This window comes from Macrobrachium nipponense, chromosome 20, assembly GCF_015104395.2.
Source record: "Macrobrachium nipponense isolate FS-2020 chromosome 20, ASM1510439v2, whole genome shotgun sequence".
NCBI classification, from domain to species: Eukaryota; Metazoa; Arthropoda; class Malacostraca; order Decapoda; family Palaemonidae; genus Macrobrachium; species Macrobrachium nipponense.
Genome location: NC_061089.1, coordinates 13,129,629 through 13,154,947, shown reverse-complemented (window position 1 = coordinate 13,154,947; position 25,319 = coordinate 13,129,629). Strand labels below are relative to the sequence as shown.

Below are 25,319 nucleotides of genomic sequence, written 5' to 3'. Positions count from 1 at the left end.
ATTTATATGGTTGAAAATAGCTGAGTTCTGTTGTCCATACCTAACTGACTGTTTGTGTTGTACTAATCTGTGGGAAAGTGATTTACCTGTAAATCCGATGTAAGACTGGTCACAGTCCTGGCATGGGATTTCATAAACCCCAGTGTCCTTGGGGGATGTCTTTGTTGGACGTTAATCAGGGATTTGGCTAAGGTGTTTGGGCAAGTAAATGCAAAAGGGTTAGATTTTCTGAGGGTCTGAGTCACCTTCTTAATCACTAAAAAAGTTAGATGTTATAATAAGTAGATCCAACAAAGACGGGAAAATCGTAATAATGGACAAAGACTTCTACCTCGACAAAATCAACCAGCTCCTTAGTGACACAAACACTTACGACAAACTGACGAAAAATCCCCTCCAAAACATTCCCACAGAATTTTTTCGGAAAGTAAGATTAATTGGCCAAGACAAAAAGAGTATTGAACTATTAGAGAAATTTTAAGTAATTAATCCTAAATTACCCTACTTCTATGGCATTCCCAAAACTCACAAAGACAATCTTCCATTCAGACCCATCGTTTCTTATGCCGGAGCTTTCAATTACAAAGTTCTAAATGGTTAGCCGGCCTCCTTTCCGCTTTTTTAGGCACTTTTTCTCCCAGTTACATTAAACATTCGGAAGATTTTTGTCACAAATTCAGAGAAGCACATATACCACTTCAAAACATAAAACTTTTAAGCCTTGACGTAGATTCCCTATTTGCAAAAGTACCAGTACAGGACGTTCTTCAGTTTTTAAAGGATAAATTATCCCCTATTCAGATCATTTCCCATTGGCGCTTGACAAAATAATAAAGTTAGTTGAATTATGTGCATCTAATAACTTATTTTCATTCGGGGAATCATTCTACAAGCAAAAATTCGGGTGTAGTATGGGTAGTCCTTTAAGTCCTGTTTTAGCCAATCTGTACATGGAATACTTTGAAACTACAGTAATAAATACAATAAAACCCAAAAACATGCTGTGGATGAGATACAAAGATGATATTCTAACATTTTGGGATAATAGGTGGGGCAATTTTAATGAATTCCTTTCAAAATTAAGCACAATAGTGCCCAGCATCAAATTTAAAGTTGAATGGGAAACAGACAACCAAATTCCTTTTCTTGATGTTTTAATAATCAGAGACACGACAGAATACAAATTTACCATATACAGAAAACCAACGTTCTCACTTTCATACATTCACTACTTTAGCTATCACGACATTGCTACCAAGATAGGTGTAGCCAGCAACCTGTTCTTAAGAGCCTTACGAATTTGTTCCCCAGATTCCTGGAAAAAGAATTTGAACTAATTCGCAAGCAACTTTCGTCTTTAAAGTATCCTGACGATATAATTGAGAAAGCAATTCACAAAGCAAATGTAATTTTCTACTGACCCCCTAAAGACAAGACCAGAGAGATACACCCAACAATAAAATAAAAATTCCACACCTGGACACGATTAAGAAGGCGACTCAGACCCTCGGAAAATCTAACCCTTTTGCATTTACTTACCCAAACACCTTAGCCAAATCCCTGATTAACGTCCAACAAAGACATCCCCCAAGGACACTGGGGTTTATGAAATCCCATGCCAGGACTGTGACCAGTCTTACATCGGATTTACAGGTAAATCACTTTCCCACAGATTAGTACAACACAAACAGTCAGTTAGGTATGGACAACAGAACTCAGCTATTTTCAACCATATAAATGAACATAACCATAGAATAAACTGGAATTTGTCACGTATAATTAATAGCAGCAACTGCCGGTACAAGAGTCAAATGATGGAATCGGCCTTAATAAAAGAGAGGCAGGTAATGAACATCTCAAAAGGAGCATGGGATTCAGATACGATTGACAAGATTTTCACTCAACCAACGCTTAAGAAGATTAAAGGAAAATTATCAGCGGGGGTGACCTAAATTGGCTTGCCTGAGGATGGACCTCTTGGTATAAATACCACCTTTTCTGTAAACTTTTCTCATTCATCTACCTGAAGAGGGAGACAGGAGTCCCTGAAATATAGTACTTTTCTCTCTATATTTTGGTGTATTTATGGGCTCCTTTTATTAGATGGAATTCTGTTGTAACGGAACATTTTTTTTACCAGCATATATAATATATATTATATTTTATATATATAGAATATATATATACTAAAAATATATATATACTATATATATATATAGTATATATATATATATATATTATATATATATATATATAATATATATATATATATACTATATATATATATATATACTATATATAATATATATACTATATATATATATATATATATATATATATAAATATATATATATATATGTATATATATATATATATATAATATATATATATATATATATATATATATATTTATATATATATATATATATAGATATAAATATATATATAATATATTATATATATATATATATATAATATATATCATAATATATATATATTATTATTATTATATATATATATATATATATATATATATATATATAATATATTTATTTATATAATATATATATATATATATATATATATATATATACCTATATATATAGATATATATATATATATATAATATATATATATAATAATATATATATATATATAATGTGTGTGTGTGTGTGTGCATGTGCTGCAAAAAGAGACATGATAGGTAAATGCAATAAATTGCCGACGCATTTTGGGAAAACGTAAACAAGAGTGCCTGCGGAGATTAGTAAACACAACAAACGTTCTACCTTATAGAACATGTGGTATTAATGTTGTTATCGTTTCCCAATTTTAATGATTCTGGAAATTAGGAAATATCTAGTTATATTTTGCCAAGAAATCGTAAGAAGAATTTAAATATGTCTTCTTACTTTGGACTATTAGTAAGATTGTATGGCGAAGTAAATTAATTATGTATGAAAATGCTGTCATACGATAAATTTCACTGTTATTACAGTGTCTTGTGTTTGTAATGATTGCATTGTTTATTAATGAAATGTTTTGTGCACTTGATACTTACTTAATTTGCAATAACTTTACCTGATTAAACAGTATTGCCGGATTACGATTTTATTAGTATGAATGATCTTCGCCGGAAAAGCCTGTGTAACTTTTACTTTCGAGGTTATGGTCTTTGCGATTTATCACCCAGATTCTTTGATTATGGCCGTTCAAATTCAGATTAAAATTCAAACGATTCATATCTAATAACATATAATAACGTGAATTGCATGTATATTTAAAACAGTGATCATACTCAACACTGAGAAGCCTAAAGAAAAAAAGTTTTTTCTTCTTCGTAACAAATAATCAATATGTTCTTGCAATCTATCAGTTCTTTAATCGCACTAATCCTCCATTTATCTTCACAATTATAATTTTCCTTTTGTAATAGCACTTCTCACATTAGTATTATGATGTGACAGGTTGCCGACATCGATATTTGTTTTTAACGAAATAAACGACAATTTTTTGTACATAAATGATTCTTTATTAATAAAGCAGTTATTGAGAGAAAAAGAATCCTTTCTTAAAAGATAAAAAAGCTCTATCTTGAAAGTCCGGCTATAGTATACATCATAAGGATATAGTCTGAATTTTTTAAACGTTTAAAGATCCGTTATCCGTTCGCATAGAAATAACCGACTGGACCTATTACTTAGATCTACCATTAAATGTTTGGAAATCCACTATTCCACGTCTGTGATAGCAAAACCGTACCAAAAAATATTGGTTAGTTGACGAAGCATTAATAAATTTACCAATATTCTATTCCACTTTCCGTAGTGAGACAATTTTACTAGTTGTCAGTGTCGTAGGCACCAGCGTAAACAGCTGCTGGATACAGAAGAAAACAAACTCTTACGTGATATCGTTCTGTCGTCATGGGAAATGCCGATACAAAACTACATTTCAGAAAGGCGGTCGTTCAGCTCACTACGAAAACTTCTGTAAGTTGATAAGCTTCGTGTGCAGCTTAAGGTGTACTGCCTATCTTTTCTTAATTGTGTTACGAAGTCAATTTTCCTACTAGGTACCTAAGGTACCTTGATCATAACCGTGGATTGGTTTACTGAATTCAGGTACCTAGCCCTCGATTAGGTCAGTAGTATTAAATATATTGATCTTCAGCCCCAAACATACAAGTGGGGGCAGAATGCGTATTTAGGCTGGGTAGCTACCTAGCTAGGCTAGTTTTGTAAATGTCTTTGTTTAGCTTAGCTCTCCTAGCTCTCAACTTTTAGGTAACTCGCAAAACGGTAGAATTAACCCTGGCCAATAGGTAGCTAGTTTGTCTCGGGATACTACCTAGCTGTGGACCCATTTTTAGCCTAAATGCCTAGCAGTGCTGAGTGCTTCTTGACCCCATTTGTGTCTATCGCTATCATAGACTGGCTAAAGGTGGTTAGCCTAAAATTAGGAAAGATATTCAGGAGAGCCATGGCCCCTTTTGGCCATAGCAGACGGTCCCATTAAGACAGATAACGAATTGAGCCATCTGCTAGTTTGTTTTCTAAACTCCCGGATAGTGGGCGGGAACTACCTACCTACACACAATCGGTAGTACAGTGGTCTCCCCTTATTCGCGGGGGATGCATACCAGACCCCCCCCATGAATAGTTAGAACCTGCGAATAGTTGGAACCCCTATAAAAATGCTTAAAACCTCCTATTTTGGTGGTTAAAACTCAAGGAATACCTACTTAAAATTTTTATACCTGGTTTTTTTAATAGTTTCATTGCAAAAAGTGCATTTTATGGTGAGATTGATAAAAAAAAAAAAAAAAAAACATGAATTTGTGGATATTTCTCATAGAAAAATACCGCGAATAGGCAAATTTTCCGTGAATAATGCAGGGAAACATTCCAGAGAGAAATCCGCGAATACGGGGGTTCCACTCTACCGCCAAATTTGAATTTTTTAAGCTGCCATAGGTTAGGGAGCCATAGCTATGTAATTACATGGTAAATACATATAAATAAAATCTGATTTTATTAAAAAATGTAATTTTTAGGATCATTGTACGATATATAAGGTGAGAACTGAATTGAATTATTCTAATTTTGTGACGTAAGGTAATAGTATATTTGTTTGTCCTTAACCCTTAAACGCCGAAGCGGTAAAAAAAAAATTGTCTCCCGTGTGCCGGAGGTGTTTCAGAGTGAGCGCGGAAGCGGAAAAAAGATTTTTTTCAAAAAATCACAGCGTGCTTAGTTTTCAAGATTAAGAGTTCATTTTTGGCTCCTTTTTTTGTCATTGGCTGAAGTTTAGTATGCAACCATCAGAAATGAAAAAAATTATCATTATCATATATAAATAATGCGATATATGGTAGCGCAAAAACAAAATTTCATATGTAATTGTATTCAAATCGCGCTGTGCGCAAAACGGTTAAAGGTAACAAGTTACTTTTTTTTCGTTGTAATGTACACTAAATTGCGATCATTTTGGTATATAACACATTGTAAAACGATAAAAGCAACACAGAGAAAATATTATTACAAAATAATGCATGAATTCATAACGTGCGGACGTAAACAAATATTTTTTTCAAAAATTCACCATAAATCTAAATATTGTCCTAGAGACTTCCAATTTCTTTCAAAATGAAGACAAATGATTGAATATTACTATACTGTAAGAGTATTAGCTTACAATTGCAGTTTTCGACCATATCTGACGAGTTAAAGTTTACCGAATGTCGAATTTTTTTATATATATGTTTTTTATATGCAATTATTTCAGAAATAAGAAAAGCTACAACCTTCAAATATTTTTCGTTTTATTCTACGTAAAATTGCACACATTTTCATATATAAAACTCTATGAAATGCCTAATATGAAATGGAGCAAATATTCCGAGAATGGGACGTACGCATTTCGGAGATTTGTGGCGGAGAATCCGCGCGCGGAGGGAAGGAAAGATTTTTTTTAAAATTCACCATAAATCTAAATATTTTGCTAGAGAACTTCAAATTTGTTTCAAGATGAAGATAAAAGACTGAATATTACTAGACTGTAAGAGTTTTTAGCTTACAATTGCGGTTTTTTTACCATTTCGGTAGAGTCAAAGTTGACCGAAGAACGTGTTTTTTTTCTATTTATCTTGGATTTATATGCAAATATTTCAAAAATGAGAAAAGCTACAACCTTCAATTATTTTTTGTTGTATTCTACATGAAATTGCACACATTTTCATATATAAAACTTTATGTAACGGCTAATTTAAAATGGTGCAAACATTACCACAATCGCACGTATTATTTTTTTCATAAATTCACCATAAATCAAAATATTGTGCTAGAGACTTCCAATTTGTTGCAAAATGAAGGTAAATGCTTGAATATTACTAGAATATAAGCGTTTTAGCTTACAATTGCGTTTTCGACCATTTCGGTAGTCAAAGTGACCGAAGGTGAAATTTTTGGCAATTATCGTTATTTATATGAAAATATCTCAAAACTGATAAAAGCTACAACCATGGTTGTTTTTTTAGTTGTATTGTGCATGAAATTGCGCACATTTCCATATATAAAACTTTATATAACGGCTAATTTTAAAATGGTGCAAACATTACCACAATCGCATGTATGATTTTTTTCGGAAGAGTTACCGCGCGGACGTAAGGAAAAAGATTTTTCATAAATTCACCATAAATCGAAATATTGTGCTAGAGACTTCCAATTAGTTGCAAAATTAAGGTATATGATTGAATATTACTAAGATATAAGAGTTTTAGCATACAATTGCATTTTTCAACCATTTCGGTAGAGTCAAAGTTGACCGAAGGTTGAAATTTTGGCAATTATCGTTATTTATGTGAAAAAATCTCAAAACTGATAAAAGCTACAATCATGAGTATTTTATTGTTGTATTCTACATAAAATTGCGCACATTTTCATATATAATACTTCATGTAACAGCTAATTTACAATGGTACAAAACTTATGTCAAAGTGACGAAATAATTTCCGAGATGTGTCACAGATAATTTTTAGTGCGGCAAGAAAGAAATTCGCGCTTACGCGCCTGCGTAACGATTGTAAACAAAACAACACCTTGATCCGTGAACTCCCAGCATCCCCCAAGGCGCGTGATTCAAAAGTTTTCGGCTGGTAGGCCTATAAGTATTTTTCCACGAATTTTAAGAAAAACTTTTGTAAGTCGACGTAAAATACGTCCAGCCGGCACACGAGAGACAAAAAATGTCGACGTAAAATACGTCCAGTCGGCAGTAAAGGGTTAATTGATATAAATTTATAAATTCATAAAATTAGCAGGAAATTCACTGAAGCAATTTAATGCTTATATGGCGATAACATAAGGCAAGTTGAATGATTATACATAAAAGATATCCAGACTTTACAATCTAAAACATGGACATAAAAATAAATGGGTCAAGCCCAGGATTGTAATACTTAGTAGTACATTAAAATACAAAAGAAGACAAGTCCAGCTTGCAGCACAAAAAGCATTTATACAAAAGCCAATAACATACGATATAGATCCAGCTTGTGTTTGATAGAAGATTCAACCAGTAATAAAAAATACTTGGGTAACTAAAAGGAGTCTTTAAAAAGGACAGTTCAGCACTACTTAACCCTGAAACGCCGAAGCAGTATTTTAAAAATCGTCTCCCATCAGCCGGCAGCGTTTGCGAGTGAGCGCCGAAGCGGAAAAAAGGTTTTTTCCAAAAAATCACAGCACGCTTAGTTTTCAAGATTAAGAGTTCATTTTTGGCTCCTTTTTTTGTCATTGCCTGAAGTTTAGTATGCAACCATCAGAAATGAAAAAAAAATATCATTATCATATATAAATATTGGGATATATGACAGCACAAAGAAAAATTTCATATATAATTGTATACAAATCGCTCTGTGAGCAAAACGGTTAAAGCTAATGAGTTGATTTTTTTTTCGTTGTATTGTACACTAAATTGTAATCCTTTTGGTATGTGACACATTGTAAAATGATCAAGGCAACACAGAGAAAATATTACCACAAAATGATGCATGAATTCGTAACACGTGGACGTAAAAAAAAAGCTTGTTTTCAAAAATTCACCATAAATCGAAATGTTGTGTTAGAGACTTCCCGTTTGTTGCAAAATGAAGGTAATTAATTGAATATTACTACTAACGTTTCCAGAGGCCGTGTAATAGTGTTTTTTTTTAAATAACTCCTAAAATAACTAATGGATTTCCATGATATCAAAGCAGGGAGCGCTTCATACAATGGCTTAATTTTGGGAAATACTGTGCATTGCCAATTATGTTTCATTAACTTTTTTACTTAAGAAAATGAGGCTAAAGCCAGTCTTAGCCACCCACACATTCGCAAAAGTGATGACGTCCCTCAGTGACGTTTGTATAACGTTTCTTCCCCTGTACCTCCCATCCCCCGAATTGTTAAACGCCTGTTTAACTCCATAGATAATGGTCATATGACCTACCCCAAGCAATACGAAATTCTTTGTCAGTAAAAAGTTCAGCATACCTGGTAATGTGATTCGTGACTTAAGACTTTACCTAAACACAAGACCAACCTTTTATATCTTACCCACTCACTTACATTGAAGATCAAGAATGAGACTTGTGTCAGGAGACGAAAGAAGCCATGCTAACCCTACACTTCGCACTTCAAGCGAGTGTTGGTAAAGCAATAGAAATATAGTTTTCTTTAGGTTAAGCAGTAGGACTCATTCTTCCATACAACACAGGTTACTCGATACATCAATTGCCAGGAAGAAAATGGCAGAGAGCATTGTTTGATCAAATTTATCATATCAATTTCACCAGAGAGAGTAGCTTGAATTCCTTAGAAGGTAGACTTCTAGAAGATGTTTCATATAAGGGCATTGACATCGGCCATTTGATAAATTTTTAAATATATATATATATATATATATAATATATATATATATATATATATATATATATATATATATATATATATATATATAGATATATATATATATATATATATAGGATATATATATATGTGTGTGTGTGTGTGTGTGTGTGTGTTCATACATACATAAGATTTATTATATTTCAACCTATAGTTTTATATATTTATTTACGTTATAAGTACCAGTACCTATTTTTTGTTGCTAAAAGGTATGTGACAAATATCATTGCGACTTTGTCACTGGAATTATACCCGACTTCAATTAATGAACCAATCAACCTTACTTTGAGAAATCAATTGACATTGTCTACATGCCAAGCTGATATACTCGTATTAAAGTATTCATTGGCTTTTGTTTTCTTTTTTCCAAAATAATGTTATCACCAATTGCTGGAAAGCATAGATATATGAGGGATGGAAAAAAAACAAGAAATGGACACTTATACATTTTACTCATCATCAGTCTCAAGGAAAAGATCGTTTTCCTCGCCACTATCAATGTTGATGATGACCGGATCTATACTGTCTTGAATATTATCTGAAAGCCAGTAATCATCTTCAAAATATCTTGATCTCCTGACAGCGCCAGCCCACGTCTCCCCTGTTACAGCAAGCCTGGCCTCTTCAAGCCTGGCAAAGAGATCAGCACGGGAAAAGTGCTGCAACGAGGAGCGCACCTGTCGTTTCATACAGCCCCACACCTGCTCGATGGCGTTGAGCTCAGGATGGGCAGGGGGTAAGCGAACCACTTCATAGCCATATTCACAGATTATATTATCCACGATGTAAACTGGTTTTCGGCCGGTTCCGTTGCCCCTGCATATCTTTAGGAAGCTCAGGGCGTGGTTGCGTGAGCTGGATACTGTATTTTTCGAGAACCTGAGCCAGTTAACCAAATCCTCCTTTTTTGTAGCTGTTGTTGGGCATCGGCTATCTCCTGTCAATTGGCTATGGTATGGGGCGTTGTCTAGCACCAGCACCGAAGGATCCTCAAGCGACGGCAGGAGCTGTGATGTTATCCACCGAATAAATATCTCTGAATTCATTTCTCCATGGTAGTCGCCGGTTTTATTTTTCGCAGGGAAGCATAAAAATGAATTTTCTACAAAACCTTTAGCTGTACCACCAGCTACCACCACAAACCTCTCTCCTTCTCCTGGTGGCACCTGCCGGCTGTAGTTGGCACTGGTGACAGATTGAGAGGTGTCCACCCACTCCTTGCTATGTTACATTCTCGTCGTAAACCACGTCTCATCGACATACACTACTTCTCTTCCTTCATCACGATGTTGCTGGAGGGATCGTAGAGCATCAACTCGGCGGCAAACGACGTCCAAAGTTTCTTTCCTTAGGTACATTTTCCGCTGGGATGTTTTGTACTTGGAAACCCATGTTATGGAGGATTCGCCATACTGCCTTCCTCGGATGTTTCTTCAGGAATGATATTTAGCATTTTAAGTTCTTCGCTAAAGTGGCAATAGTGAAAAATCGCTTAGCAGCAAACATGCTGTGCACATGTTTCCTAATGGAACCAACGGTGAAGTTGTCAAAGACCAGAGGCGACGTATTTGATGATGCAGGTGGTGTTTCAGGTGGATGAGGATTCTGTCCACGGTTCACCAACACTCGGACAGCGTTCGGAGTCATTCCCATAGCATCAGCAACTCGTTCACATGGCCTGTAGGAAAAAAAAATAATTACATTTAAATAGAAAAAATATAAAAAAGAATTTATATATATATATATATATATATATATATATATATATATATATATATATATATATATATATATATTACATATATATATAATATATTTATATATATATGGCTAGCAGTATATTGCAATATATCATGTACTTATTAAAGTCATACTTTTCTTACCGATTTATACTAATTTTCAGGCGGTTTCTTTCTTTCTCTCTGTTGTAAATGGTGAAGAGTTTCAGCGCAATTGTAGTTTTGCAATGGCGAGGACAAAGCAACTATTTGCCATGACTAAAGTCGAATCTATATGAAATAGTTCAGAGCTACTACTGCAACTGCTGCCGATGATTACCTTGGATGTACTAAAAGGGCTCTGAGGTAGGAGTCGAAGTCGGTGAAATTATTTCTGAATCCTGCTCCAGTCTTGCCCCAATAACATCATTCCAAATATAAAACTCTCTCAAGGAAAAAAATTGTTTTCTATTTCTACGAATGTTTTTATTTTATTTTATGTTTTTTTTTTTTTAGTCGCAAATCAAAAATTTGTAGGAGTCCGATTAGAATATCTCTCAGTGCGATTCCACACCCCTGTTTTAAACCTCTTCTATTATGTTCGATAATTTGTGTTAACCATCTAATCATTATCTACCACCATAAAACATTTTATTGCTCTTCGGGCTCATTTTATATGTGCAGTACACAGTCTTTCCTAACAGGGATTTACTCGGTAGCCTAATAACAATGGGAATGAAGGAAAGAAGGCAAGAAGGAAAGGGGGGGGGGGGGGAGTACTAGGATAGCCATAGGTGTAAACACCGAAGGAGGGTTGGGGGAACCTCTGCGTCACAGTTACGTCATTAAGTACCACTTCTTCGAAACGCTCTGAAGGAGGGGAAGAAGTTCCTCTTTTTTCTAAGAGTAAACGGCTTAATTAAGCACATCTGTCAATTCATTGTACCACCAAAAATTAGGCCAATGTTTGAAACATTCATTGCTGTAGTTTCATGGAAATTCAAAAGCCGGTTTGTTAGATATTTGGGAAAAACACTATTACATGGCCTCTGGAAACGATAGTAGACTGTAAGTGTTGTAGCTTACAATTGCAGTTTTCGACCATTTCGGTCAAGTTAAATTTGACTGAAGGACAAATTTGTTCTATTTATTGTTATTTATATGAAAATATTTCAAAAGTGATAAAAGCTACAACCATAGGTTGTTTATTGTTGTATTTTACATGAAATTGCACACATTTTCATATATAAAACTTTATGTAACGGCTAATTTAAAATGGTGCAAACATTATGACAATCGGACGAAAAAATTTATGATTTTTTCGGAAGAGTTACCGTGCTGATGTAAGGAAAAAGTTTATTTCATAAATACATCGTAAATCAAAATATTGTGCTAGGGACTTCCGATTTGCAAAATAAAAGTAAATGATTGAATATTACCAGAATGTAATAGTTTTAGCTTACAATTGCGTTTTTCAACCATTTCAGTAGAGTCAAAGTTGACTGAGGGTTGAAATTTTGATACTTATCGTTATTTATATAAAAATATTTCAAAACTGATAAAAGCTACAACCATGTGTTGTTTTTGGTTGTATTCTACATGAAATTGCACACATTTTCATATATAAAACTTTATGCAGCGGATAATTTAAAATGGTGCAAACATTACGACAATCGGACGAAAAAATTTCTGATATTTTTCGGAAGAGTTACCGTGCGGACGTAATGAAAAATTTTTTTTTTCATAAATTCACCATAAATCGAAATATTTGGCTAGAGACTTCCAATTTGTTGCAAAATAAAGGTAAATGATTGAATATTACTAGAATGTAAGAGTTTTAGCTTACAATTGCGTTTTTTTACCATTTCGGTCGAGTCAAAGTTGACCGAAGGTTGATATTTTGGCACTTCTTGTTATTTATATGAAAATATTTCAAAACTGATAAAGGCTACAACCATGGGTTGTTTTTAGTTGCATTCTACATGGAATTGCGCACATTTCCATACATAAAACTTTATGTAACGGCTAATTTAAAATAGTGCAAACATTACGACAATCGGATGAAAAAATTTATGATTTTTTCGGAGGAGTTACCGCGTGGACGTAAGGGAAAAAGTTTTTTTTCATAAATTCACCATAAATCGAAATATTGTGCTAGAGACTTCCAATTTGTTGCAAAATAAAGGTAAATGATTGAATATTACTAGAATATAAGAGTTTTAGCTTACAATTGTGTTTTCTACCATTTCGGTCGAGTCAAAGTTGACCGAAGGTTGAAATTTTGGCACTTATTGTTATTTATATGAAAATATTTCAAAACTGATAAAAGCTACAATCATGAGTATTTTTTGGTTGTATTCTACATGAAATTGCGCACATTTTCATATATAATACTCCATGTAACGGCTAATATAAAATGGTGCAAAAATTATGTCAAAGTGACGAAATAATTTCTGAGATGTTTCGCTGATACTTTTTAGTGCGAGAAGAAAGAAATTCGTGCTTGCGCGCCTGCGTAACGATTGTAAACAAAACAACGCCTTGATCCTTGAGCTCCCAGCCTCCCCCAAGGCGCGTGATTCAAAAGTTTTCGCCTATAGGCCTATAACTATTTTTCCGCGCATTTTTTAAAAAGCTTTTTTATATCGACGTACCATACGTTCAATCGGCACTCAACGGACAATTTATATTGATGTTTAATACGTCCAATCAGCGTTAAAGGGTTAAAATACCTACTTTTGCGCAAGTAACAGCTTTTTGTCATTTCTAAGAGAAACGTTAAAGAAGTCTTCTAAAAGTTTTCTGTTGAGTTCATTGTTAAGCCCAATCAGCCGATAGTGGAGGAATCTCCTCTCAACCTCTGTACGTATGATAGGTGTATGATAACCATGACCCCTATTAGCATATTCATGGGAACTTAAGTTGGGGCGTAACAAAAGATCATAAAAGTATGGCAGCTCACCCATAAGAAGTTTCCTCAAGAACTTAAATAAGCTTAATTTATACAAGCTACTGATGTTTAGTGTCTGTAAACATGTATAAAGTTCTGATGTGCCCATCACCAGTCTTCCATCCTCATATCTGACTCCCAGAATTATTCTTAGCAAGTTGTTGACACGTACCTTCAATCTCGTAAGCACAGTAACAGGTGCAGAGCCCCATATTAAGAGGTGATTATTCTAGTAAGGGAACACTAGAGCATAAATATAGTTTAAGCAATATGTCAGTCGGCAAGAAATCACGAGTACTAATAATTGCTCCAGTTATATGGCTGACATTAAGTGAGACATTGTTTATGTGTTTTCTATATGTCAAGGTATTAGTGATGGTCAAGCCTAAGTATTTGAAGTCCATTACCCATTCAATAATGCCATCAGCGAAAGATTGGGCGGGGAGTTCTTGGGGAGACTTGGTCAGGATAAACACAACTTACTCTTATTAGTATTAGAAGTTAGCATATTTGCTTTTAAGTTTACCTCAAGTTCACTAAACAGATTCCTAACTTTATTCATAAGCTCGGTGAATGAATTGGAAACCATCACAAAAGCAGCAGCATCTGCAAATAGGGATTTTGACGAAGGAAAAATCTATTTCTGGGCAAAGGCCCGTGTCGCTACGTGAAATGTCCCTTTAGCACACATTTTTAAGGTAAAATATTGCTATAATACCAGAGAAAAAAGCTAATATGGAATTGCCAGAATATTCTGGCTCGCTCACCTTATTATTTTAAGGTGTCGGTATGGTTTCTGGGGCGAGTGAAACCACTACCAGAGGTCCTTTGCCATTTAGATTCATCCCTCTTCAAAATCCCTCAACTATAGAGGAGCCGACCTAAGGCCCACTCCTCGCTACCGTTACGGCTAGCGCCTCTGACGTCATTCCTGTAGATAGCACCCAAGCTTGGGCCAAGGGGGGGGGTATAACAGAAGGGTGGAATTTCACTGGGCGACACGGACCTTTGCCCAGAAATAGATTTTTCTTTCGTCAAAATCCCTTTTCTTGGCTCAGCCCGTGTCGTTACGTGAAATAGTACCAGAGAAATGGCCACATAAGCTTGGAAATAGGAAGTACAAGGAATATGTAGGAATAATAAAAAACAATTAAGGTTAATTGCTATAATCTAAGGATAAGGTTACAAGTTTGAGTAAACAAAGGGCAATTGAAACCTTAACAGTAAAGATAATACAAAATGTTAATACTTAACAGTAAACAAGAATGTTAACTTAAACTGTGACTAATCCTAAGAACAAAACATAAGGAAATATCACAATATACACAACATGTGGCATCCAAGGTACAATAAGGCTACAAGGTGGCTGAGCCACTGCAAGAATTTCAGTGAGGCAGGTAGAAAGGAGAGATCTAGGTTAAATTACTTACTACTACTCAAGCAGTGTCAGGATAAACTGTGTTTCCCACTGCCACTGCTGGAAATTTAAGGGCTTCTAAGGACTTAAGCTAATGGCGTTTTAAATACTGTCGGAGATTTCCAGCCTGTGTACTTCTTCAGATCATCAAAATTCATATGTTGAAAGTAGTTGATAGAGGTAGCTACTGCCCTAATGTCATGTACCTAAGGGAAGGACTCTGGGTTGGCTTGTTTAATAAAATATAAGATTTACTGCCTAATTCCTTTTAAGGAAATGGTGCCTCTTTTTTCCCTTATAAATAGATAGAGGGCCTGAAGATCTTAGGGCCGTTCTATTTAGGTATGCTCTTAGGGTAGTAACTGGACATAAGGACGGGTCCTGTGGAAGTGGGAGAATTTTCCACGGGGCCCACCTATCCAGTGGGTCCTCATTTTTAGCTAGAAATTGATGATCTGGAGAAAGTAGCACTTCTCCTGAAGGGAGAAACTCTATATGACCAGAGTCTCTAGATAGAGCCAATAGTTCAGATACCCTGGCTCCTGAGGCCAGACTTAAAAGAATAATGTTTTCCTCAGGAGGGGTAAAAAGTCACATGAGTCATTATTAGTGTCCGAGGCTAATTTGAGGACATCATTCAAGAACCATGACATAGACTTGGGTCTCTCGGATGGTCTGAGTCTAGCGCAGGCCCTAGGGATAGATGAAAAATAAGAGTCTGTTAGATCTATTTTGAATCCAAACTGGAAGATTTTCTTGAGTGCAGATTTAGTAGTAGTAATAGTACTAGCTGCTAAACCTTTCTCAAACAAGTGTTCTGAAAAAGGATATGGCCAGATTGGTTGTCATGGTTTGTGTTTTAGAATTCTCAGGATATAGCTAGTTTTTTTACTGCTGAGTCATATTGACGTAGGGTCGATTCCGTTTTATCTGATTCTAAGATAAGATATTCTTAGGGTCGATTATTGGCATCTCTTTTGTGCCGCAAACTTCATGAAGTCCATAAAGTTAGGGTTTTCTGAATTTGCAATGAGGAAAAGCGAACACAGTCATCGTTTGTACTAGTTGGGATAGTCTGGGATTTGCGGGAATCCATTGAGGTCGGAGTCAACCCCAAAAATTCCAGTAGAAGGGTGGGAACCAATTGCTCTTGGCCAATTGGGGGGCTATTAGAGCAATGTGTCCCCTTGAACGTCCTGAGTTTGTTCAGAACCTTCAAGAGAAGATTCACTGGAGGAAAGAGGTAAATCTTCTTCCACTGATTCCAATCTATAGCCATGGCGTCTGTGGCATAAGCCAGAGGGTCCAGGTTGGGGGCCACGTAACAAGGGAGTTTGTGATTCGACTCTGTGGCGAAGAGGTCCACCTGAAGCCCTGGGACTTGTTGGCAGACCGACTTGAATGACTGCCTGTCCAGGGACCACTCTGACTCCAGTGGGACTGAACGTGATAGCGCGTCCACTACTACGTGCCTTACCCCCGCTAGATGGGTGGCGGACAGGTGCCATTTGTTCTTGGCTGCCAGTGAAAATATGGCTATCATGACATGTCCAGCAGCAGTTTGATATGAGATTTCTTGGCTGGATGAATGAACTTTTTCAGGGTGAGAAAACACTGCCATAGCTCCATACATTGATATGAAGCTGGCGGAATGGAAGGGACCAGGTTCCCTGTACGTTCTTGTACTGTGAGTATCCTCCCCAGCCGCTTAGTGACGCATCTGTGGGGATCACTAGTGCCGGCTGAGGGAATTGGAGGGGAATTGTCTTTGACAAATTCTTGATCGGCGTGATAGTGGCTAGCTTGTCTCGGGATCTGTTGTTTGCTCTTGAGCGCCAGACGCGGTTTGTCTTTCAGTTTGGCTTTTAGCAGAACATCTGTTTCTGAAGCAAACTGGAGAGAGCCTAAGATTCTTTCTTGGCTCCTCCAGGACGTCTGCTTGCACTTGAGAAATTGTCTGGTTGCCTTGGCTATTTCTCTTCTCTTCAACGGCGGAATTGATAGAGTGTGAGATTTCAAGTCCCATTGAATGCCTAACCACTGAAAGCAAGACTCCGGTGTTAGCCAGGACTTGGTCTTGTTTATCTGGAACCCCAGGTGTTCCAGAAACTGGATTACTTTGACCGTTGCTTTGTGGCATTCTTTGATGCTTGTGGCCCAAACGAGCCGATCGTCCAGATAAGCTACTAGCATTATTCCTTGAGACCTCAGTTCTTGAACGACTGTCTCTGCCAGTTTTGTAAATATCCTGGGGGCTACATTGAGCCCGAAAGGCATTACTTTGAAGGAGAATGCCAGGTTTCCTAGCCTGAAGCCTAGGAACGGGCGGAAGCGTCTTGCTACTGGAACATGATAGTATGCGTCTGTAAGATCTGTAGAGGTGGTGACGGCCCCGCGGGGAAGTAAGGTACGCACCTGCGAAATGGTCAGCATTCGGAACTTGTTGCAATGAATGAATAAGTTTAGACGGGACAAGTCTAGAATTATTCTTCGTTTGTTTGAGCCTTTCTTTGGCACGCTGAACAAGTGACCTTGAAATTTTAAATGCTTGACTCTTGACACTACTCCTTTTTGAAGGAGTCCTTGAGAGTATTCTATCAATTCCGCTGTTGGTTGTTGATGAAATGTTTTGGATGGAGGAAGACCTTTGAGCCAGCTCCACCCTAGACCTTTGGACACAATACTTTGGGCCCATTTGCTGAACCTCCATCGGTGACGAAAGAGGAACAGTCTCCCTCCTACCTGAGGATTCTCACTGGTTCGGGGAAGGGCGTGCCCCACGTCCTCCCCGGGAACCCTTACCTCGGTTAGTGGCTCTTCCGCTGCCCCGTTGGCAGAAGGCGCCTCTAGCTCTGCTACCCCTGCCAAACCTGTTGAAGGGCTGAAAGGACTGACCTTCAAAGATTGGGTTAAAAGCAGGGGAGGCAGCGTAGGAGGTCAAAGCCTGTGCCTGCTGAGGTGGTTGCGTTAGCAGCACAATCTGTTGTGGCTGCGCCTTGGAAGTGGATGGTTGCGGTACTTGTGATACCGGAACCGCCTGCACTACCGTCTGCTGTTGAGAAGCCTGGAAAGGCTGGAATTTCCTAGGCTTCTTTGATTTTGGGTTTGATGCGGCCGACTCCGATTTTCGTTTGCTGACCAAACCCCAGCGAACCCTTAGGCTCTGATTGAACCTAACTGCCTCGCAGTGAACTTGTTCACTACAGAGGCTGGGAAGAGGTCAGCGCCCCAAATGGATGAGGCTAAAAGCTTGTTAGGCTCATGTCGGATAGTGGCCTCCGCCAGTACATGCTTCCTACAATTTCGCCTAGCTATGACGAAATCATACAAGTCACATTGCATCGAGTACAATTGTGACTTTGCAATGATTTTGAATAGCGGCTCTTCTCCGTAGATTAGAGCCGATACTTCCGTCATTACTAGTGAATTGAGGGATCTGCACAGCCTCATCCTGGCATCGAACTCAGCCTGGATGAGGTTGTCTGACAGCCTGGGTAATCTCTCGCTGAACTGATAGATGGCGCAGTCTGGTTTCAGTTTGCCCACCGAAAAGGTGGCTGGAAGATCTACCCAGAGATCGTCTGTTCCGGGGAGCAGGAGGGATGTTGGTTCCGTCTCCCGGAGTTGTGGCATTGGTTCGTCCTTCATCGCGGCTTGCAGGGTGAGCTCCGCTACCTTCGATGTGAACGGGATGGGAGTCTCCTCGTCCACAGTGAAGATCGTGAAGGTCCTCTTGAAGGCTTGAACCTTGGTGTTGACACATTGCCACTCTTCTAGGTTACGTAGCCATTCACGTTGTGTGTGATCCTGAGAGAGAATTACAGTCTCCTTTGGGACCTTGTCTTCCCTTCTCATAGCCACTTCTGTAAGGCGGGCATGGCCAATGAAAGGGGGCTGCAATTTCTTGCGGATGAAACTCAAAGTCCTCAATCCTTCGAGTTCCACAGCCCTCAATCGTTAGCATGCCGTCTACAAAGGGAGCGTGGGAAGCAATTCTCCAGGGGTCTTTTACCGTAAATGTGGGAAGGGTAGACGAGTCCGGCATGACTTGAGCTACCATGCCGGGCTGTGGAAGTCCTGCCGCTGAGTTCTCTCGGAGCCCTGCGATAAGGTTCTCCTGAGTAACTAGTCTATCAGAGATAGCTCGGATAGACTGACCTGACTCCTCTAAAGAAGATGAAAGTTGCACAAACATCTCCTGGAACTTAGTTTGCACCAAGTTCCCGACCAAACTGCCCATCTGCTGCATAATATTGGCGGAGATATTAGCAGAGAAGGTGTCTGGGTCGAAAGGGGAAGGTTCTACCTTTTCTTTAGGAGTCCTAGGTCTGGTTCCTTTGGAAGTCGAAGGCTCAGGGTCGAAGGAGAAGAGCTGAGCCTTGTCCTTAGAAGACTTGGACTTGGAGCCCTTTGAGTAAGAAGCCATTTTAGCCTTGTCCGCTCTGGGATGGTGAGCCGAAGACTTATGGGCAAGGCTAGAATCTGACTTCTTCGACAGTGACTTCTAGAGCGATTTAAAGTCACGCTTACCTCTGACTTTAGGGATCACCAGGGCGGACTTTGGTCTGACCGACTGAACATCCCTGGTAAATCCCTGGAAAGAAGTAGACGTAGTAGGGGAAGAAGCTCTAGATGGGCTCAAGGAAAGCCCTTGAGCCCCTAACAAACCTGCCTCACTTACATCCTTACCTGTGCCATCCACCGTCATGGGCTTGAGGTCTAGGTCTAGTGCGGCTACTTCTTGTAGGACCTCCTGTGTCGTAGGTTCCTCCGAGGTTAGCGCCACTTGCTCCTGGATGGTGGTAATCAAGGGAGCCGCCACCTCCGGGTCCACGTAAGAGGCACTCTTCCCGCCGGGGAAGATGAGGGTGGCCATCTCCTTTGACAAAATGTAGGGTTGGCCCTTGGTCACATTACGGCCAAACCCACCAACCCAGGCCTTCAGGGTGGAAAGGGCGGACTCCCGGATCACTTGGGCACCCTGAAAGATAGGGTTAGTATTAATACTTAAGGTTACTTAAGATTAAATTATAATGTAAGACGATTGATATATCACGTATCATTTTGGTCACTAAAATCATTGTATTAAAGTGTAGTATTCGGAACATTACTCACCCCGGACTAGACCTGTTACACGAACTCATAGCAGATCGTGCAGCTCTCATGGTGCCAAACCAGCGACTCGTTGTACCGGATCGCACAGGTGGCATGGGTCCGGCAGACCTCGTGCCAACAGGGGTCCTGCAGCATGGTATTACAGCCCGACTCCATACAATGGGTGACCTGTAAGTGAAATGACACATGAGTATCATCACTAACATCCTGGACTAAGTCCGTGATGTGATATATCATAACGCCGGAGTGCTCTTGAGTTAAAAGATAACAAGGGTTAGTCTCTACCTGCTCTTCGACCGTGTAATGTGGTGAGTCGTCCGACAGGATCGGTAGAACAGCTTGAATCAGTGTGTCTCTGGTGTTGCTGGAGGGCAAAAATTCACTGAAACAGGGAGACCACCTAATCCCTACGCCGGAGCAAGGAGTAGTTGGAACGGCGAGTGAGGAGCAGGAGGAGACCAATAAAATGTGGCGGGGTTGGCAACCCCGCCGTCAAAACTTAAATTTAGAATAAGTAGGTGGGGAATCCCGGGTAGGTAGCGGGGTCTCCGCCAACTTAAACTAAGATAATGGATGGTAAATATAAACGTAAACATGCATGTAAAAGCGTATCCTTGTAATGAGGCCGGAGCCCACATGGTGTCACCGGTCCCTGGGACCTGGCTGTGCCGGGGTCCTGATCCGCCGAAGTGGAAGGGTGGTGACTTGGGGTAGGAGAGCGCGGCCCGAGAGCCGAGCGCAGCCGAGTCTGGTGGCCAACTGAGACTCGGCCAAGCAGGGGTCCCCCTGGTACTCTACTGGGGAGAGCGGCATGGAGCCAAGCCAACGTTGAGCGTCCTCTAGCTATCTCCCGTATCCCGGATCGGTTGTCTGAGACAACGTGAGCGAGCGTATCTCCCCCCAAGGAGGGGGAAGAGAGCAGGGAGGACCGACGCTGGGTGGCTCATAGCGGTCACCTGGAACCTTTCTCGACCGTGTGATTAACCATGCGGTGAGAAAGGCCACGCAATCCGAGGTGGCCTAGGCCAGCCAAAACCGTCTTGATAAGCATGAATACAAAATAACATCCTAACAAAACACGGGGAATAAGGAAGAAAATATGATGGAGGAGAGAAAGAGATGTCCTGGAGGAGCTGGATCGGGCCAGCCGAGAAGGAAGGGCGAACCTGGTGACTCCGAGCAGCTAGCCTATGCCGAGACGTACAAACGCAGGGCAGGTGACCAGGGTGGCTCTAGGACATGAGAGAAAGGACCAGAGTCTTTTGAAAATGCCTAACTCAGAGTAACCTGACAACTGAAATGAACATGCATGCATGAACTCTAAGCTGAAGGAAACGGCGTAGGCTATGAGCTTAGGATGAGCTCAGGAAAACAACCCCCGTGTAAGAGATAAAACAAACGGTATAGAGGACCGAATGTGGCACGAAACAATGGAACACGCGGGAGCAAGCCGCACATGGTGGGTCGGGGACAATGCCGCATGGGACGCTGTCCATAAAAACCTAAATAAAATGGTTAAACGGGCCCAGGGCAGTCCAAAAATGTTGTAAAACATTATTAGCAGTACTTAACTTGGATGCAGAAGAATCTTGACGTTGCATGATGAAGATATGAGAATTCCAAAACGAACACAACACAGAGCAGAAAAATACGTGCGGTGTGGATCGTGCTAACGAAAGGAATGACGTCAGAGGTGCTAGCCATAACAGTAGCGTGGAGTGGGCCTTGGTCGGCTCCTCTATGGTTGAGGGATTTTGAAGAAGGATGAATCTAAATGGCAAAGGACCTCTGGTAGTGGTTTCACTTGCCCCAGAAACCATACCGACACCTTAAAATAAGGTGAGCGAGCCAGAATATTCTGGCAATTCCATATTAGCTTTTTTCTCTGGTATTATAGCGACACGGGCTGAGCCCAGAAAAAATGGTTTCAGCCTGCACTGCATTAGGTAGGTCATTCATACATATGTTAAAACAAAGAGGGCCAAGTATAGACCCTTGTGGCACACCACATGTAACCACCTTATTATCAGAATCAACACCATTTACGCTTACAAACTGCCTTCTGTTAGTAAGGTATGATCTTAAGTATAGATGAAATTGGCCACGAAACCCATAATGCTGTAGTTTATCCAAAAGTATTTTGTGTGACACAGTGTCAGATGCCTTTCTTAAGTCAAGGAAGAACCAGACACAAAAACTCTTCTCTCGATAAGCCTTTTTTGCAATAGAGAGAAATTTAATGATGGCCTGTCTAGTGCTTCTATTCTTTTGGAAGCCATATTAAGAATTATTAAGAATACTCAGAGTACTTTTCAATGAAGCTGTTCATCCTGTCTAGAGTTAATCTTTCAAAGATTTTTGAAGCCACAGGTAAAACTGATATGGGCTTATAATTGTCAATGATGCTTTCTAATCCAGACTTATACACAGGAGTAACTCTAGCAACCTTGAGTCAATTAGGAAATTCAGGCTGCATAATGGACATATTATAGAGCATTGCATAATTGGAAGCAAATACATTACAGCTATCCTTCAATATTAATGGCGTTATGTCACAAATTTTATTACCTTTATTTTTTAACCTTCTAATAACATGTGCCACCTCAACTTCATCAGTCGGCCTTAAGTAACATGTCATTATTGGAGGGGTATGGTAAGTAGTTACAAGCGGTGGTTCTAAATTACCCACAAGGGAGGCAGCAGCATTTACAAAAATGTTATTGACATAGTTGACCAAATCCAAGCCAGTCAAAGTCCCATCAGGTGTCTGGATATATTCTAGACTGGTAGCTTTTTTAGTTTTAATAAGATTATTAATACGTAATTAACCACAGTTTTGAAGTATCATTACCAGCATCTTTAAATTTACTTTAATAATATACTCGTTTGGCCAATCTAATTATTTTTGTAAGCTTATTTCCATATTGAGTATAGGCCAATTTGTCAATCTTACCTTTCAAGTACAATTTATGTAACCTGGACTTTTTAGCAGTACGTACAAGATTTCAGAATAGGTGTCATCCACGGAGCTGGCTCGATCAGTTTGGGCTAGGATTTTTTTAAGAGGAAATGAGCTCTCATAAAGTTTAAAAACACCAGTAAAATAAGAATTATACACAGTATCAAAACTACCACCAAGAACAACAAACTCACCAGGATTAAAATTAGACACAAGAAACTTAAAAGTCGTATACATGTAAAAATATTGATGGGAACAATATTTGTAAAACTCATTCCGTATTGATAACTGTGTGGTGCTTTAACACTTTATGGATGGATGGTTTCTCAGGAGTAGTAATAACAGGCTGGGGTGGTGGACGGATTGCTGCTGTAGAGAAGCAATATTAAGTGCTATTGATTTGGAAAGAATCGGGTAGGAAAGAGGTGCCAATACTTTTATAGCCTGTAAATTCACTAATGACCACTTTTACACTGGCTAAAATCATGAATCTGGCATCTCAGGACTTCAGTTCTGCTTCTGACTTCAAGGGAGAATGTACTGCGTCTCTGTCTCGCATGACTTCTTTTTGTAAATTTGCTCATAAACATACCAAGGGATTGTTGTTGATTTTTTTCTTGTCTTTTATGATAGTATGTCAGTTGTAAATGTAATTTTGCAAAGAAATACAGGCAGTCCCTGGTTATCGGGGGACTTGGTTAATGGGGATCCGGTTTTATGGGGCTTGTCTTGCACCATAAGGGGCCAAGTTTCAGTTATTGGTGCCATAAGGTGCTGATAATAGAGTTATGGCTCCATAACATACCTAAAAGAGGCGCATTTAACTGAAACTTGGCAGCATAAATAGCCAAGTTTCGGTTAATGCCGGTTTTCACTCATCAGCACCCTACCCAGGATGGAACCCCTGCCGATAACTAGGAGTGCCTGTATTAGAAAAAACATATACAAATAAACAAAAGTTACTGAATCTTCATTTTTGGTAAATTTACATAAATATATTTGAACAAATATGCTAAGAATTTGTTACTGATTTTATTTCTCATCTGTTTTGATATTGTGTGAGCTGTAATTATAATTTGTTCCGATACGTAATACAAACCATCGGTCCTTTAACAATAGGAAGTAGCTAGCGGCAGCTGGAACGGTCGTAAGCTTCGAACAAGGGGAGAACGGTAGTTAACTGCTGTCGGCGCGCGACTGGGAGGTAAACAAATCACTTTTGCTTTCGGCCGCGGGTGTGAAGGACGTGTTCGTCATCGCTCTCTGCCCGCTTCATCGTCGTATACTTTGTTTATATTGTGTTTTCTACTAATGGTTTGTTTGACTTGAAAATGAAACTGTAAGTACACTGTTTTCATTTTCATTACTTAATTATGAACCAACATGGAGCTATCGCCGTAGATGCGGCAATTTCCTCTCTTTTCATGAATTGAACCCTTGAATTATGTCTCGGTGCCGAGGGCGGGGGCGCTCGCGCCGAGTCATGTATTTTGGGCGAAAGTGTGTAATTGAAAAATGTAAGTACTTTTTTCATTATATTTTTGCCCTGTGCGTTCGTTACCGAGAGCGTGATTGTGCTCGGCACGAGCCTTTTATTTTGTATGATAAAATGCAATGAAAGTGGATTCGCAATGCAGTATTCTTTTCATTTTCATTTATTTATTTGCATAAATTTAATTTGGATCAATTTTCGCTCTTACCCGGAATTGAATCCTTACGATTATTTTCTGTGAAAGTGAAATCGCAAGTGCAGTCGTTCTGGTTTCATTTTCATATATATAATTTTTATGATAGCATCATATTATTTTGGATCCAAGTTCCGTTTCTTACCCGGGAATTGATTTTTTTCCCCCTTAAGTTCTATGAAGTGAATCGCAAAAGGGCAGTATTCCCTGTTTCAAATTTTTTCATATTACTTTTCACTGCTTGTGCGGGGGTAGGGGAAGCGAAGGTCTGCCCAGGAAGTCGTCGGAAAGCTCTCCCGCGACTCCCTTGGTATCCGATTCTTCGTCTTCCTTCCTGCCCCCGCTCAGCTTTCTTGTTGTTATTTTTGTTTGGGGTCTTCCTTGCGTTCGGGGTGGGGCATGTCTTCCCCCCGTGCGTGAGGGAACCCCTCTTACTAATCTATCTATGCTACCGCAGGTGCTACATCCGTGGGAGACGACCTTGGACAGGTATAGACCACCGCGGCGGCAGGGCGTGCCTAGCA

The 25,319-nt window shown here is 39.0% G+C and overlaps 1 protein-coding gene across 2 annotated transcripts in view; it reads left to right on the top strand.

Moving 5' to 3' along the window:
• The first annotated feature begins 3,828 nt into the window (after window positions 1–3,828).
• Window positions 3,829–25,319, top strand: part of LOC135221776 (protein HID1-like) — a 476,459-nt gene continuing 454,968 nt past the window's right edge. The window contains exon 1 of one of the 2 annotated variants that reach the window (XM_064259610.1): window positions 3,829–3,992. In XM_064259610.1, coding sequence (XP_064115680.1) covers window positions 3,927–3,992 — 66 coding nt within the window. In that variant the 5' untranslated portion in view covers window positions 3,829–3,926. The remainder of the gene's footprint in view (window positions 3,993–25,319) is intronic. The other variant, XM_064259621.1, reaches the window with a different exon arrangement.